This window comes from Chelonia mydas, chromosome 9, assembly GCF_015237465.2.
Source record: "Chelonia mydas isolate rCheMyd1 chromosome 9, rCheMyd1.pri.v2, whole genome shotgun sequence".
Lineage (NCBI taxonomy): Eukaryota > Metazoa > Chordata > Testudines > Cheloniidae > Chelonia > Chelonia mydas.
In genome coordinates, this window is record NC_057855.1 from 2,612,760 (window position 1) to 2,630,033 (window position 17,274).

Consider the following 17,274-nt stretch of genomic DNA (forward strand, 5'->3'; position numbering starts at 1 on the left):
GAGAAGGTGGATTTCTGTCTGGCCCAAACAAAGAGCACAAACAAAAGCCTTCCCCCCCCACCCCCGCCCCCAAGATTTGAAAGTATCTTTTGTCCCGGTTGGTTCCTTTGGCCAGGTGCCAACCAGGCTATTTGAGCTTCTTAACCCCTTACAGGTAAGGAGGGATTTTAGGCTACCCTTATGGTTATGACAGGGATTTAGCATTTTAAATGAGGTTGTCTTGGCTGGTGAGTTACACTGTTCAGAGCAAACATTTTACAGCCATAGCACAAACGCTTCAGTATTACCGTATGGCTCGGGATACCAGCATTGTAAGTAGGGTTAATACAGGCATCAATTTACAAGCATTCCATGAAGTCTAAACACATTTCTTACGAGTCCACTACCCATCTTAACCATACTGCCACACAGGTGAGCTGGGCTGTTTTCCAGCAGTGAATTTGTCAGTGCTTGGCTGAGGCCTAAAGCCGTGGCAAGAGCTGTCACCTGGTCTGCCAGTGCCGCCCCCCCCCCCCCCCCCCCCCCCCCCCGGATCTGCGGCTTGCCCTGTCCCCTGGGGGTAGATCTGTGAAGCAGCCCCAGCCTGCCGTGCCTACGTTAACTGTTCCTGTTTTCTGAGAAACTCTGTGGTGTTGAGAGAGGATATTCCAGTGTCGTCTCCTCCCCATTCCCAACACAGGCCCCTGCCCCCCCCCCCCCCCCCCATGGCAGCACTCCTGGAAGGTATTCAAGTCCCCTTTGCATGCGGGAGCAATTTGTGTGTGGAGTGCCCTCTCAGTGTGGATCTAACGGGGTTGGTGGAAGGGCGAGCTGGTCCCTGGAGGTGGCTGCATGTTGAGGACCTGTGCTGGTCTGTCGAGCACGTTCAGCTGTTTAGGGAGAACCACGTTCCGGGTGGATCCTAACCCCTTGCTTCCACCTCCTCGATGCCTGCAGGTGCCTTGTGCCTGTTTTGAACCGGTTGTCGAGCCAGGGTTCTAGCTGCCTTCACTCAGTGGTGATGAGCACCATGGAAATGCCTGGAAACAATTTTAGAAGCAGAATGCGTACCTAATATAAAGGTCAACACAGACTATTAAAGGGATCCTCACTGGGTCATCTCTTGAAGTAAAAGATTCTGCGTTGGGACTGTCAGAGATGTCGCAAATAGGAAGACGAGGAGGAAGAGAGATTTTTGGTGGAAGGAAATAATATGGGGGCATCTCTGTCCCTCCCACCCACGTTATAAGGAACCTGTTGCTTTCTCATAAATGCCATTCCTGCTCTCGCAGGCCTCTCCTGTCTGAGGGGGGTAATCTGGGATTCTTATCACATACAGTGGTCTCAGATGTCCAATGGTATACAGCCCAGTAGACTAAACCGTAGGATAATGGAGGGTGTGAGAATGGTTTGGTTGCATATGAGCTGCTGGTTTCATGCTTGAGCAGTTGTTGCAGGATTATCAGAAACTGGACACTGAATACCGAAGGATGTGATCAGGTCTCCCTCTGTTGATTATTGGTTCCATATACAGATGGTGGTGTGGGGGAAGAGGGAGTATAGCAAGTCTTAGGGCTCATCTACACTAGAAAGTCAGGTTGACTCAGGTACTTTGGTCTGGGATGTGAACGATCCACACGCCTGAGTGACGTAGTTGAGCCGACCCAAGCCCCAGTGTAGACCGCGCTCGGGTGATGGAAGAGTTCTTCTAGCTACTGCCTCTTGGGGAAGTGGATTTACTACCACGATTGGAAAAAACTCCTCCCTCTGCCGTAGCGAGCGTCTACACTGCAGCTGAGCCACTGTCGCGTTTCTAGTGCAGACAAAGTTATTCTTGCCAAATGGTTTATGGGAGATTTTGTGAGGGAAGGACTCAGATCCTTGTGTTGCCCAGTAGCCGGGAAGTATCGTTTTAGAACAGGAACGTATCGGTGGTGGGCGTGGCAGGCCCACGTTTCTAGGAGGAGTTTACCCTGTCTGTAAGTAATTGTGATGGGTTCCCCCACCCTGGGGTGCCACCTGGAACGTGAGTACCACTGAGCCCTCTGACTCCCCAGCCTGGGCTCCCTCTCCCCCAAGCTGCAGACCCTCTCCGGGCCTACACTTCCACCAGCATTCACACAGGGAGGGACACAGCCGGCTGCAGTTACATGCAGGCTGACCAGCCAGTGCATGAACCAACAATAGAGAGGCTACAGCCAGGATAATCCCCAACCCCGCAGGCACACACCCAGAGTAAGCCCATTTGAAATACAGATCCCTAGTCAATATTTATAGCTTCAGATACAAAAGTGATACATGCATACAGCAAATCATCACTTTTCCAATGAGACCTCGCAGGACCTGCCTTGTACAAAATGCGTCACAATTATGCCACAATCGTAATAATATTACTGTGACGAATATGGGAGGCAGTGTGTCAGTGGTCTTCATAGAGAACAGCCAGACTCGGGTACGGAAGTGAAATGTCATGGCTGGGTTACTGGAGACAAAAATTATGTGCTAGCTATCCATGTACAGGCCCAGCAGCAGCAAAACAAGGTCTAGTTCTTATATAGACGTTTTCATCAGTGGATCTCGGAGTGTCGTGCAGAGGGAGTCCAGTATCCGTATCCCCATTTTACAGATAGCGAAACTGAGGCACAGAGGTGAAGTGACTTGCCTGAGATCACACAGCAGGCCAATGGCAGAGCCAAGAATAGACCCCGGGTCTCCTGAGTCCCAGTTGGGGGCGCTATCTCTAAGCCCCACTGCCTCCCACATTCGGTGCACCCCTGGTTTCACACCGACTGAAAGGGGGTGGGGGGGAACACTGGGTGTGGATGTGCTTCTGTGAGCACAGCACACGTGAGCTGTCTGCAAACAGGGCTCTGTGGACTCATTTAGCGATTTGTACCTCTAGAGACTAGAAGACAAATAGCAAACTGTATGTACCAAGGGCAGTAAGCCGTCCTGGAGAAACCCCAAGTGCTGTGCGTACTCTGGTCAAAGTCCGACCTGACGGGACTGCGTGCCCCCTCTCCTTGGCGTGACTGGGAGGCTCCCGGGAGCGACTGCGAGCGGAGTTTGTTCCTTGTGTGTGTATAGAATTGCTGGGACCATCACTGGGAGGCAGCCGGACCTGCCAGCAGAGACACCTGGCAGCGACTGGTCAGTTTTGAGCCTGCGCTGGGTTTCCGTTGTGTGAAACACTGAGGGCTTTGAAGTCCGACTTCAGTCTCTTCCCAGGTACGGCCGCGGCAGCCCTCTGTTTCAGTGTCCCGCATGATGCCACAGGAGGGCACCTCTCACCAGTAGCCCATGCTGACCCGGTGGACTTGTTGGGGAAGGCGGAGAGACTGTCCACTAGGTGGGGCTTGGTGCGTGGTAAAAGCTGCGTCCGGGGAGCAGATGAGCTGCAGACCAGGGCTGAGTTGAGGCCACAGTGTCTGTCAGGCCAGATGACTGAGGAGCTGGCCAGGGGTTGGGAAGAGCAGAGATGCTTCTAGCAGTGTGGGGACTGGAAGTATTGAATACAAGTCATAGGGGTTCAAACCTGGCAGGTGCTGCTGGGTCCCTCCTTCAAAGCACTCGGTCACCTTGCAGGACTGGGCCCCAAAAGAGTAAACGCCTTGACTCTCTTCCAAAGCAAAACCTCCTGGGCTGAAGCCTCCCTCTTGGTCACACCTGAGCAGCGCCCCAGGGGTGTAGGGGGGGCAGAACCGGGCTCTCTTTGCCCACCAGGGGCAGGGGTGGGTTCTAGTATTGCTTCTGGAGCTTATTTGGGATGCAATCGCTGCAGCACTGCTGAGAGGCTGGAAAACCCCAAAAAGATAAATGCTGTACTAGGGCACCAGTTAGGTAGTAACTTGGGGTGCAAACATCTGTAGCTTAAAGTAGTTAGTTGGCGGGCACAGTGATTTGGGGTGAATACTACTTATGAGACTTTTTTTTAATGAAAATGCTGCCCAAACTACGTACTAGTGCCATCAGAGATCAATGAAATTCCACTAACTGCTCTTTGTCCTAATCCTAGAGCTGCAGCCTTATTTTGGGGAGGGCGTGTGGGTGCATTGGATGGCTGGTGTCTCCAGCTCTTGGCTCTTTCAGAGTCATCATTTCTTTCCTATTGGCTCATGCTCCTGGCGTTACATTACCCAATTTCCACAAGGTAGCAACCCCTGACTTTCGACATGAGGTTTTAAAGATAGTTTCCCAAAATAATATTTAAAAAAACCAAAATTCTCTTGAGCTCTCCTTCAAAGGGCAGGTTCATTTAGTGACACACACTTTGAAAGAAAGTGGCAGTAAACACTTCCTAAAAAAAGAGATCGAGTGAGATTACCAGAGCCTTGTCTGCAGAAAGCCACTTTTTGACCCATCAAATTCAACAAAGATTTTGCCAGAGACTTCAGTGTTTTAGCCTAGTTTTCTTTAGCTCCTGATGGGGGAGTTCAAGGTGTGTGGGTTTTGTTTTTGTTTTTTTTGTTTGTGCCAAAGCAGCTCACCTCGTTAAGACTCATGTTTCCTGCCCTGTTGGATAAAGGATCCCTTTTGAACTGGGTCACAGAGGTATCCTAAGACAGAATTGTCACCACCTTCTATTTGGTTTGTAATGACGTGTGCAGGTTGTAGAAGGTGCATTTCTTTCAGTGGAACAATGATGACTGAAAATATAACTTGAGTGTTTATGAGAAATCATATTCTGGTTAAATAAACGGAGGCCCAATGTCAAGGAAACAAATTTCAAGGGTAAAATATACAATGCTTTCTAATGTTAAACAGAGCACCATCAAGCTACTTGCTGATTATATCTTTTCTATCCGTTCTCCCCTCTCCCCTGCTTGACTGCTGCCCTCCAAACTCATGGTCCTTATTCAGACCATGATGTCCCTCTGTTCAATTTGTGATCCTCTTTCTGTGCTTTGCTTTCAGGGCCAGATTCTGATCTCAGCTTCCCTGGTGAAAATACGGAGTAACTCCATTGGATGAACAGCGTCGTTCCTGCACCATGAGTTGGTGATCAGAATCTGACTCCCGGAGTCTAATTTACATTTTTCCTATCGCCCTTAGGCCTCAACATACAGGATATCTGCTCGCAGTAGGGATTCTGACAGAGGCATGAAGTTAAAAGAAAGAAGTGTCCCAGTTTCTTCCTGATCTTATAAAGAAAGCATAGAGATAAAAGCTTGACTTTTAAAACAAGAGTGCTAGTCACCTGCCGTGTGTTCTGCAGCCTGCTCACAAAGGATGGCTAAAAGGAGAAAAATCTATAGGGCTCCAGCATAGCAATCCGCAAAGAATTGCTTGCTTGGCTTGCCTCCCATATTGGACTGAATTGGCATCACATGGCTTATTCTTTCCACTTTGACCCCCCCAAGGGTGCTTCTGTCAACACTCCCCTAACATGCGCTTTGTAACTCAAGGCTGTTTTAAAGAGCTCACTCTTCTGTTTGCTCAATAGAATGGGAACTTGCACTGCTCACAAATAGATTTACAATTAGCAAGAGGAATGGAAGAATCTGCGCACACCTTCACCGAGTGCACATCGCTTACATTAAAGCAGACACATCAGCCTCCTTTAATGAAGCCCTTGGAATTAGGTGTGAGTCACTCTAGGGCAGTGGTTCTCAAACTTATTTGATCGGGCCCCACTTCTTTGTGTCTGTAGTCATTTTCGCTGTCCCCTGCCCCACAAGTACTGCCACCCGGCTCCGAAGGCAGGGCGGAGAGCAGCGGCTGGTGGCCGGGCGCCCGCCTCCGAAGGCAGAGCGGGGAGCAGCGGCTGGTGGCCGGGCGCCCGCCTCCGAAGGCAGGGCGGGGAGCAGCGGCTGGTGGCCGGGCGCCCGCCTCCGAAGGCAGGGCGGGGAGCAGCGGCTGGTGGCCGGGCGCCCGCCTCCGAAGGCAGGGCGGGGAGCAGCGGCTGGTGGCCGGGCGCCCGCCTCCGAAGGCAGGGCGGGGAGCAGTGGCAGGCAATATGAAAAGTGTTATCTGTCAATATCGCTTTTCGCAGCAGACTTAGCACCCCATTGCCACCCTTGCTTCTGTGCTGCCGCCACCCTGGAGCTGACAACCAGATTCCCGCTGCCTCCAGGTGAGGGATTGGAGTGGGGAGAGCCTGAGCCAGGGCTGCCTCCCAGTGAGGGATTGAGGATTGGAGAGGGGAGGAGAACCCGGGTGGCGGGGCTCCAGCAGTCCCCTTTATCCCAGCCTCCTGTGTGTGCACGGCCCTTCTGCACGACCCCCAGCCACCCAGGGCTGACAGTCAAGGGGTGGGGGGAAATAACACACAGCTCGCGCCTCCCATGACATGTTCCCACACCTCCCTTCGGGGGCCCGCCCCATCGTTTGAGAACCGCTGCTCTAGGGGAAGGTGGGAGAACTCTGCAGTGGGTTTTCCTTTGCAGAATGTTCCTTCCTGCAACAGGGAGAACAGTCCCCAGGATTTGCTGTTTGCGGTAGGATTCCCAAAGAACTGCAAACCGCCGGCTCTTGCGCTTCTGTAAATGACCCTGGCCGTGCCTATGTAACGAAAGCCGTGCCCCAGCTACCCTGCCTGAGCTAGCTTGAATGCAGCTAGTGCGGGGACCAGTAGCAGTGAGGGTGGTACAGAACAGGCTTCATCGAATCACAGAATATCAGGGTTGGAAGAGACCTCAGGAGGTCACCTAGTCCCCCCCGCTCAAAGCAGGACCGATCCCCAACTAAAACATCCCAGCCAGGGCTTTGTCAAGCCGGGCCGTAAAAACCTCTGAGGAAGGAGATTCCACCACCTCCCTAGGGAACCCATTCCAGTGCTTCACCACCCTCCTAGTGAAATAGTTTTTTCTAATATCCAACCCAGACCTCCCCTGCTGCCACTTGAGACCATTGCTCCTTGTTCTGTCATCTGCCACCACTGAGAACAGCCGAGCTCCATCCTCTTTGTAACCCCCCTTCAGGTAGTTGAAGGCTGCTATCAAATCCCCCCTCACTCTCCTCTTCTGCAGACTAAATAAGCCCGGTTCCCTCAGCCCCTCCTTGTAAGTCATGTGCCCCAGCCCCCTGATCATTTTTGTTGCCCTCCACTGGACTCTCTCCGATTTGTCCACATCACTGCTGCAGTGGGGGGACCAAAACTGGATGCAGTACTCTAGGTGTGGCCTCACCAGTGCCGAATAGAGGGGAATAATCACTTCCCTCGATCTGCTGGCAATGCTCCTACTGATATAGCCCAATATGCCGTTGGCCTTTTTGGCAACGAGGACACACTGCTGACTCATATCCAGCTTCTCGTCCACTGTAATTCAGAGCAGGTTGGCAAGCAGAGTACGTACCTAGGGTCTGTGCTGAGCTGGTACCTGCCTATGCTGCCCGGTCTTCCCTGTTGTTACCTGCCCTGCTGGATTTGAGCGAGCTCAGGAAGGCTGGCCTGGACGCAGCCCTTGCTCTGTAGACAGAGCTGATGTTTTGTTGATTAGTCTGGAATTTCACGGCATTTCCCCCAGCAGCCGAGTGTGAGAATTGCCTGGGGAAGTGAAATGGTTTTATATTAAAGATGTGGGGAGTGAGGCAAGGAGAGGCTATGTGTCGTGCTTGAGGTTACACAGCAAATCCGGCAGAACTGGCGCAGAACCCAAGAGTCTGACTCCCAGTTTCGTGCTGTAACCACTAGGCTGTGCCAGACCATGGCAGTGGGGAGCGAGGGAGGCTCCCCTCTCATCCAAGGTGCAAGAGGCAGCAGCCCAGTGCCCCTTGGTTTCCCAAGGAGCAGCAGCAGCAGCAGGGACCCCCTCCCCATGGGGGCAGCAAGGAAAGATATCTGTAGGGGTCACCTCCTCCCCCAACTGCCTAAAGGGGCCGGGGTGGCAGCAGACAGTTGTCCTAGTTCATACTCCAGCGGCTGGGCTGTACCTGCTGGGTGCAGGGACTGGGCACGCTGCACTTTTCCCCACCTACCACGCGCAGCCTCTGCTGGGGTAGGGTTGGCAGGACACCTGCGTGGCCCTGGGCCTGGGTGTTAACACCCCATTGAGATGCACGAGGCAGTCCCATCTTTTCCCAGTCTGTTCCAGGCTCTGTGCAGACTCAGGCAGGCACCTCTGCCTCTTCCACATCTGGGTCCCATGGCCAAGCTTTTCTTTCCAACAGTGTGGGCTAGAAATGGGCATTTCTGTTTTAAATGGAAGCTGAGCTGTTGCTTTGTGTGACTTCACGAGCAGTGCCTTAGCGCTGTCTCCTGGATGGTTCTGGGAGTGTCCCAGGGTCAGTGAGTCTCCACAGAACACACCCAAATCCTAGGCCAAACCTGGGCAGCCAGTGGGAGTGGTGCTCTGTGCACGCGCCAGGGGGACTGTTTTTTCCAAGCTACACAAGGGCTGAGGGGCAGAAGCTGGGCTATTATCGTGTGGTGCAGCTATTTTTAACAGCTGATGCTGTGTGGCTCTGTGCTTCGCCTCCTGTCCGATTTGATGGAGAAGTCAAGAGGTGACGGGAGAAAGTGCAGTAACAAGGCATAATGGCTGGTTAGCACAGCTTTCTTGTTGAACTCCGGCGCACGGCTGCCAGCAAGCTGCAGGCTCTCCCTTCCCATAAGCTCTCATTCGTTTTCTTCTAGCAAGTGTCCAAGCTCTTCCCTCATGACTAGCCCCCGTCCTCCCTGCAGTCCTGGGTTCGCTGCTGCTGCTTTCGCAGCAATCCTTTACCAGCTCTGGGCCATATGCTCTGTAGCAACTCGGGCTGGCTGGTTTTCAGAGGCTGCAGAGTTCAGTGGACTAGTGCTTGCCCTGTATCCTAGTAGGATATAAAACAGGCAGGGGTGGGGGAAACAATCTGATACGGGACTATGTTAACACCTGGTTTGAGACAGAGCGTGGGGCCCAGCATGCGGGAAGATATGGCAGCTCAAGGTGCATGCTGCCTGGAGGAGATAGTCCAGGCTGAGCAGTGGGTGACACTGGGCTGGGGGGAGCCTGGCCGGGGTACACATTTGCTTGGTATATCCCTTCTGCTGCTTCCACCAGCAGGCCACTAACAATCTGCAAAGCAACTTTCCCTGTCGCCAACCTGGCGGAGATGGAAACATGGCAGATCTAGCCCCTGGAGCTCCAGCTTGTCCCAGAGAAGCAGTGCATATTCTGATGCTTATCCAGAGCACATAAGAGACTGGGCTGTGTGCTTTCTGGGGGGTCTTCCTCTTCCCCATGCAGCAGAAAGATGGCTTTTCTGCTGCATTCTGGGTACTCGGGCTGCACTGGAGGTCACAAGGTTTAACCTGATGAGACCAGGTTGGTCTTATTAGCATAGCCTATCTCCCTTTTTTTCAGGCTGGTGCTTGCTTTCCTTATTCTGTAGCTATAGCTGCTTAAGTAAGACATCAGGACTAGATGAAAGATCAGGAAATGAATGGATGTCTGAGAAGACGGTGGTGTTTCATTTCATGGTCAGTTTCTCTGTAGAGGGAACTGTAAATCTGCTTATTTGCATGAAGTATCTCCTTGGGTGGAAGCAGAGCCCTGCATGCACAGCGGCTGCTGTGAAATCAATTCACATTGAAATACCGTAATGGGCTGAGAGCTTCTCTGCATTACTTAATGTACAGGATACGTTGTGTCTTGTGCCTTGAAGCATCCCAGTTCATTCGAGGATATATCCCAAAAGGAAAAGTTAGGTAAAGCTCCCTCCTCCTCCTCCTCCTTTTGTAATGCTTTGCCCTCCTTTCCCTTGCAGGATGTGGGAATAAAAATAGATCACGTTTCCTGTTATTAAAAGGACAGTGATTTATTTTAACAAAAATAATCTCTCTCGCACACACAGTGTAGCCTAGTGGAATGTGCGCTAAATGACAAGCTCTGTGACTGTGGGCTCTGGTCCCAGAGCTTCCACTGACTGCTGGTTTTAATACTTTTATGTTTAACAATCCTTAAGAGGAGCCAAGATTTCATACCTTGGGGCAGTACTCGCTAATTTCATAGGTAAGAAAACAGAGTTTCTGTGATGTCACCTCAGAGAGAACTGGGGAAAGAATCCAGGTCTCTGAAGCCAAGTAGCTACTTGCCAAACAAGCTTTCAGAGGGAACATGCCAAAACGAAGTACTTCTGTAATCCACTCTGACGACGTATGGCTCTGTGTTACCCTCTAGCAGCAAGGCCATAGGTAGAGGTCTATGACTCCTGTCCTGCCTTAATGTTGAGAGATCAGATCTTTGATCCCAGGTGGTAGAGGCTCAGGCTTTTGCATCCACAGGTCCTGGGTTCAGTCCCTAAAGATGATTCAAACAGGGACCCTGTCATATTTCAGTGTCTGTAACCTCTAAACCACAATCTGCCTCCAGAGCCAAGAGGAGAAACCAAGAGTCCTGATGCCTGGCCTTCCACAGTTGTTTCTCAAATATTAGGACTTTAGTTCACTTGGACCATATCCTGCCTCTTTAATATTCCCAGCCTTGCTAGGCTAGATCGGCCTGAATCAGCTGGGTATACATTTGCTACTTTGGATACAGGTATTTGGCCCAATCAGTTGTGAGGCTTGATGCCAAAATAGGATGCTCAGTTTACTGTTTTCATGTAATATTCCTTTATATATTTTCAAATACTCAATAGAATTGTAAATAAGAGGGCTGGTCTGAGTGCTTAGCAAAGTCCATAGGCCTCCTAAAAACCTCACTGAATTTTGTACGTGACCAGCTCAGCTCTTCACAGAACCTTTCATTTATGTCTTGTGTACATCTTAAATGGAGGAGACCCTGTTTCAAACCCCTACTTTTTGGTCTTCAAATGTAGCAGCATTACTGGTCCTAACCACTCACAGAGATTCCTTCTCTGGCTGCATGCTGGAGCTCCTGCTATTTTTGATCGGCGGTTGCTCATGTTGCAGTGTCTGGAGGGGAAAGGATGCAAGCTTCAGATGGGCTTGGATTTAAAATCTGCAGCTCTCCAAGCAGAGAGATTTTGACAGACCATGGTTCATCGCCTGTAGCCATTGTGTGGACATTAATGCTTCGCAGTTCCCGATGGGCTGGTAGATCCAGATGTCTGCAAGGAAAAGAGTGGCTGGTGATTTATTACACTTTCTCCTTTCAAATTTCTGAGAACTTGCAGACTAGCCTGGTAGTGGAGCTCACACACAGGCTCTTATCTCTAGAAGAGTTGCAGACTGCTTATCAAAAGCATTCTCTGACTGCTGGCATTTCGGATGGCTTTACAATGGGAAACGAACACTTCGAGTTTTGTTTTACCATAGGGGAGCAGAGGGGCCTTGTCAGCTGGGGTGCGAGACGGTCAGGGGTCCTCTAGCTGTACCCAGGGGGCTTCAGCCCTATAAAAGCTGCAACTTCTTATGATCGCACCGCAGCCTGGGCTCAGAAGAGGCTTCTCCCCAGCTGAACCCAATCGCTGCTGCTGCGAGCCCTGCCACATTTGGCTCACAGATGGGTCCATCTTCCCCTGTCCCAGCTGTTGCCCCTACTGAGCCCCACGGGTTTGAAAGTTGGTTGTTTGGGTTCCTCCATCACCTTCCTCTAACATGAGACAAGACAAATGACAGCTTGTAAAGGTTCACAAAGTGTGTGTGTGTCTCTGTCTCTCTTACTCTCTCTCTCTCTCTCTCTCTCTCTCTCTCTCTCACACTCACACACACACACACACTCTCTCTCTCTCTCTTTAATTCTGGATGTCCTGAATATTGGTGGGTTTAAACCTCAGATGGGGCTGGTGTTGTATGTTTTGCTTTTAAAATATTTTTCTGTCTTTGCAGCCAGTTTTCTGTGTTTTTCTACAGAGAAATCGCCAACCCCATTTACATTTATATAGAACTTTCCAAGTGAGTCTGGCTGGTTGCTGTACATCAGACGCAATTAGTGATGCGGAAAGTGCCAAATACGTGTTCCATGCTAACATTCTTAACTGGGCAGAAGTCTTGAATGTAGATTTAAACAGTGAAAGAGTCGTTATGTTTGGAATATTAGATGGAGTGCTATTCTGCCCAGACCAGGGCTGTAACAGCCAGGGACTCTGTGCTCCACAGGACTAAGTTGTAATGCTGTGATCTCTCTTGTACTGTACGTAGGTTTTGGGGGCCATCCTATAGAATTTAATAGATGATTTTTATCCCTCCTGTAGCACACCGCAAAAAGTATTTAGGAAATATATATTTGTCAACTTCTGCAAGTTTTAAGAGTAATTTCCGTAGAATTCTCTTACATCCTGGCCCTGGGAATATCTGAAAACTTACCCATGGGGGCGGGGGAGGGGGAACTTTGTGGTCCTATGTTAGAGGAAGTGTTTGGACCAGCCTACGGGCAGGACTGGTACCTAGCAACTTGTCCTGCATAAGGGGCAGTGTGTAGGGCAGCACAGGTCAGAAGGAACAGAGCAGGGATCCCATTAACTATGCCAGAGTCACAGTTCTGGCCCTGTTCGCTGGGGGGAGTAAGCTTTGCCAAGCTTACACCAGCACAGGTTGCTTCTCCCTCTGCCCTGGCTAGGCACTGCTGGCGGGCGTGTCGTGGGAGCGAAGGAGGAGAGGGTGCATTGGCTGGTGTGTTGGAAGGGGGAGGCTCCCAGCCTGGTGGTGGCTGCTCCCCCTCCTCTCATCATGACCCCAGGGTGTGAGTAGCCCGGGCAGGCGAGTCAGAGGGAGCCTTGTCCCCTTTCCCCCCTGCGTGGCTGCGTAGGCTGGCTGACAACTCCGCCCTAAAAAGCAAGCGTTTGGGGGCAGAGTGTCAGGGCAGCAGGACTCTGCATCGGGTGCACTTTTTTGGACACTAAGTAGGAGTGAGCGACGCTACCTGGTCTCTCCCTGAGGCCAGGACTGTGTGGAGGGAAGAGAACCCCGGCCCTGGCTCTCAGCTGGCAGGAAGGTGACCCTGACTTGGGGCAGGGAGGGTGAAGGGCACTTGCAGGGAGCAACTTCAGTTCTTCAGGAAGAAATTGAAAGCTGAATGGAGATGGAGGCGAAACGTTAGATGAGGGGGAGAATTGTCGGGAATCTGTGTTAAGACCCAGAGCCAGCTCTCTGTCCAGAGGGTGATTAGAGTCTGTCTTCACCGCTGACAGAGACTAGAATCGTACTTGGGGTTGTCCCAACCCCTCTCCGATCCACACACAAAACCCTCTCACCCAGGTGTTGTGGTGCTTTCACCCGGGAGAAACCTTGCAGTGAAGTGTTCCTTTGTGGTTTCTGGCACCATATCGCGTGGTCTTTAGTTAAAGACCAACTGCTTTTCCTCTCTCCACTCCCCCTCCTTGCCAACTTGCTCTCCTTTGTATTCCCGTTTAAGCCTGGTAGTGGAAGGGTTCAATCCGGCATCAGTAATGTAGATGGAAAGAAGCGGGGCACGGAGGCTACTTTATAAAATGTGTGCCAAGAAATAAATCACTCCCAGAGTGACACCTCAAAATGTCTAGTATGTACTGGTGGTCCGGGAGGATAATGCAACTGTCCAGTATCTTATAACTGCAGATCTCAAAGCAAACTAAAACCATTGACAAAGTGGGTGAGTATCGTGATCCTCTGCTCACAAATGGGAAACTGAGGCACGGTCCTGTTAACTGAATTGCCTGAAGTTATACAGGGAGCCTGAGGAAAGCGTAACTCCCAGTCCTGAACCTTTAACAACAAGACCAACTCAAATAGTGACATTGGCTTTCAAACAGTCAAGTGGTCAAAAGGGAGCTAATTTTTAAGCCTAAAATTTTAAGTTGACTTAGAAATCGAGTGCAATGTGGTGTTTTGTTTTGAATGTTGCAGTGGTTAAGTCTCTCCTGTTGTTCTTAATTAAAAGTTTTAAAAACTCAACAAAAATGAAAAATGTTAACTTCTGCACTGTATAGGGGGCAAAAAAGTGGTGTGGTTTGTTTAGCAATGACAGTAGAAGTCCAGTATTCACATTCACCTGGGAGCTAGGGCAAGTCATTAAGGGAATGCCACCTTCCTTGCAACCTGAAGGATTAGTTTCCAAATTAAGTTAATCAGGATGTTCGAGTGGAGTTACTCTGTGAAATTCCCTCCCATAAAGATGGGGAAACAACCACAGACCTCACTGAATTCAGAACTAAATGCAAAGTCCATTTCTCTGGCTTAGCTTTCCCTGTAAGTTCCACAGAGACACTCAAACACAAACCAAAAAACCTACCTGCTAATCCAGCTCTGCCCTTCCCCTGCGGAAACAAGAGAGGTATGGACGGAGAGGGAGGTGGTGTTAACGGGTGTATTTTGAAATTAGTGGGAGGCTCTTGGCTACTCAGCGACGGGAGCCCTACTAGCTAGAAAGCTAAACCTGGTTTTGGCAGGGCTTAACGGGAGTTAAATTTAGGCCTAGAAATAGCCTGACAATTTTTTCAAAAGCCCTTTGCTCTTTCCATCCAGTACTGCTAAGTATGATATTCAGAATCAGCCTGTTTTAACTAGACAACATATCCCTGCATTGAAGAGGGGCCCTGCTGTTGACTTCTGTGGGAGCAGGGACTGGCTTTATCCTTGGCAGAGGCTCACTGTCCAAGGGCTGTCAGGATGGAGCGTTAGTGTGTGGCAGGTGGGCCTGTCAATGTACAGCGCAGTAGTCTGCCACACACTCAGCATCCATGTGGACCTTGCTATCGTGCACTAAAAGTTCACTAGCGTGCATTGACCTGCTGCTGTCCAAGCATGCTGGGGAACTTTTAGTGTGCAGTAGCAGTGTCCACAGGGCCACTTAGCGTGTGGCACGCCCATGCGCTCTAAATTTCCACCCCAGCTTGCTACGCTAACTCTTCTAGACAAGACCTCAGACTCGTGTCTCCTGTAGCATATATGAGCAGTGCTGGATTTCCATGGTGGTTGTATGTCATCTTTGACACACAGTAGCTTTTTTAATGTGAATTAAACATGCAATCCAAAAATCCGTCCCGCTTTCTGACTCTGGCTTCTCTTGCAGGGATGGTGCAGAAGCTGGACCAAAAGCTCCCAGTAGCCAACGAGTACCTGCTCCTTTCAGGCGGGGTCCGGGAAGGTGTGGTGGATCTCGATCTCGACGAATTAAATGTTTACGCTCGAGGAACGGACTATGACATGGACTTCACCCTTCTGGTGCCAGCGCTGAAACTGCACGACCGAAACCAGCCAGTCACGCTGGACATGCGCCACTCGGCTCTGTGTCACTCGTGGCTGAGCCTTCGGCTGTTCGACGAAGGTACCATAAGTAAATGGAAAGACTGCTGCACGATTGTGGACCATATCAATGGGGCCACCAATTATTTCTTCTCTCCTACGAAAGTGGCCGACTGGTTCTATGACTCCATTAGCATCGTCCTGTCTGAGATCCAGAAGAAGCCGCAGCGAGGGATGCCCAAAGTAGAAAAGGTGGAAAAGAACGGAACTATAATATCCACCATCTTGGGAGTGGGCAGCAGCCGCATGCTGTATGATATTGTCCCCGTAGTGTCTTTCAAAGGGTGGCCAGCGGTGGCCCAGAGCTGGCTGATGGAGAACCACTTCTGGGATGGGAAGATCACGGAGGAGGAAGTCATTAGTGGGTTTTACCTAGTGCCTGCCTGTTCCTACAAAGGCAAGAAGGACAATGAGTGGAGGCTGTCGTTCGCCAGAAGCGAAGTGCAGCTGAAGAAGTGCATCTCCAGCAGCCTCATGCAAGCCTACCAGGCCTGCAAAGCGATCATCATCAAACTCCTCTCCCGCCCCAAAGCCATTAGTCCATATCACTTGCGGAGCATGATGCTGTGGGCGTGCGACCGCCTACCAGCCAACTACTTGGCTCAAGAGGATTATGCTGCCCACTTCTTACTGGGGCTCATTGACGACCTGCAACATTGCTTGGTCAATAAGATGTGCCCCAATTACTTCATCCCCCAGTGCAACATGTTGGAGCACCTGTCCGAAGAGACAGTCATGCTGCATGCCCGGAAGCTGTCCTCGGTCCGCTCGGATCCTGCAGAGCACCTCCGAACTGCCATTGAGCACGTCAAAGCTGCTAACCGGCTAACGCTGGAGCTCCAAAGGCGAGGCAGCACCAGCAGCATCCCCTCCCCGCAGTCAGACGGAGGGGACCCCAGCCAGCCTGATGACCGATTAGCCAAAAAACTGCAACAGCTGGTGACTGAGAACCCAGGGAAATCCATCTCCGTCTTCATCAACCCAGACGATGTCACGAGGCCCCACTTCCGAATCGACGACAAATTTTTCTGAGCTTTCGCCAACGCTTGTTTTTACTTTTTTTTTAAAGACTTTCCAAGGTGTAGGTTGTTTTTTGGTGACACGGTCCCTTGTTTTTTACACATCCAGTGTAGATTGGATTTGTCAGGAACAAAACGAACACATGATAATTCCTGGTTCTGCTGGACAGTGCAGACTTTGAAACCGTTTATTACTATTTCATATGCTGCTTTGATTCTCACCCCCCCCCCCCATTGTTTTTGTGTGTGGTTTTTTAAAAGGAGAACTTGAGCCATAAACACACATGCCCACATCATTTCTTTTCAAGCTTCCATAATTATGCACAACTTGTTTGGGTGGGGAGGAGAGAATTCACCTTCCTCTGTGTAAAAACATTCAGTTGTTCTTTTCAGGAGCTTCCATCACCATAAAGAACTTGGGTGAGATTCCAGACTGGGAAGCGCTACTTGGCATTTTTGCTGGCCAAACCCCCACCGCCCGCCATGGTGAATGTACTGTGTATCTGCTCTTCACATGTTTCTCACGCTGAGGGAGCAAGGAGACTTGAAAGAGCCGATGATGCAACAAACAATTAATTGTTTTTTTTCGGAAGCCACCTCTTCTTGAATGTAATTGTTCGTAATTGGACCTTGTAGGGCAGGGAGGGTTTTCTGCCGCTTTTCCATGTGGAATAAGGTTATGGAATGTTAGTTTTAGTGTGTGTAATTATTCAAAGCCTTATTTAAATTCTCTATTAAAGAACATACCATTATAAATGTTAATTGCACTAATGAAATCTTTTGCCATTACCTCAGCACCACTGTTTGTGTTTCTTTTATGATTAGTAGCGATTCTTAAGGCCTTATTCTGCAAGGTGCTGAGCACCCTCAACTCCCGTTGTCTCCAGCGGCACTCCTACGATTCGGCCTTTCGAGAGGGCTCTGGCTTGTCATTAGTCCTGTTACACTCAAGAACACAAACAGGGGCGGGCAAACTTTTTGGCCTGATGGCCACATCAGGTTTCAGAAATTGTACGGAGGGCTGGTTAGGGGAGGCTATGCCGCCCCAAGCAGCCAGGCGTGGCCCGGCCTCCGCCCCTTATCCCCACCCTGCTCCCTGTCCCCTGACCGCCCCTGGACCCCCCACCCCTGACTGCCCCCCGCCGCCCCATCCAACCCCTCCTCTCCTTC

The 17,274-nt window shown here is 50.6% G+C and overlaps 1 protein-coding gene across 2 annotated transcripts in view; it reads left to right on the forward strand.

The window, feature by feature from the left end:
- The window catches only part of MB21D2 (Mab-21 domain containing 2), an 82,743-nt gene extending 65,845 nt beyond the window's left edge, over positions 1-16,898 (forward strand). The window contains exons 1-2 of one of the 2 annotated variants that reach the window (XM_037909435.2): positions 3,091-3,207; positions 14,853-16,898. In XM_037909435.2, the coding sequence (XP_037765363.1) occupies positions 14,855-16,117 (1,263 nt within the window). In that variant the 5' untranslated portion in view covers positions 3,091-3,207; positions 14,853-14,854 and the 3' untranslated portion in view covers positions 16,118-16,898. Of the gene's footprint in view, positions 1-3,090; positions 3,208-14,852 lie in introns of those variants that run through there. The other variant, XM_037909434.2, reaches the window with a different exon arrangement.
- Positions 16,899-17,274: the final 376 nt, after the last annotated feature.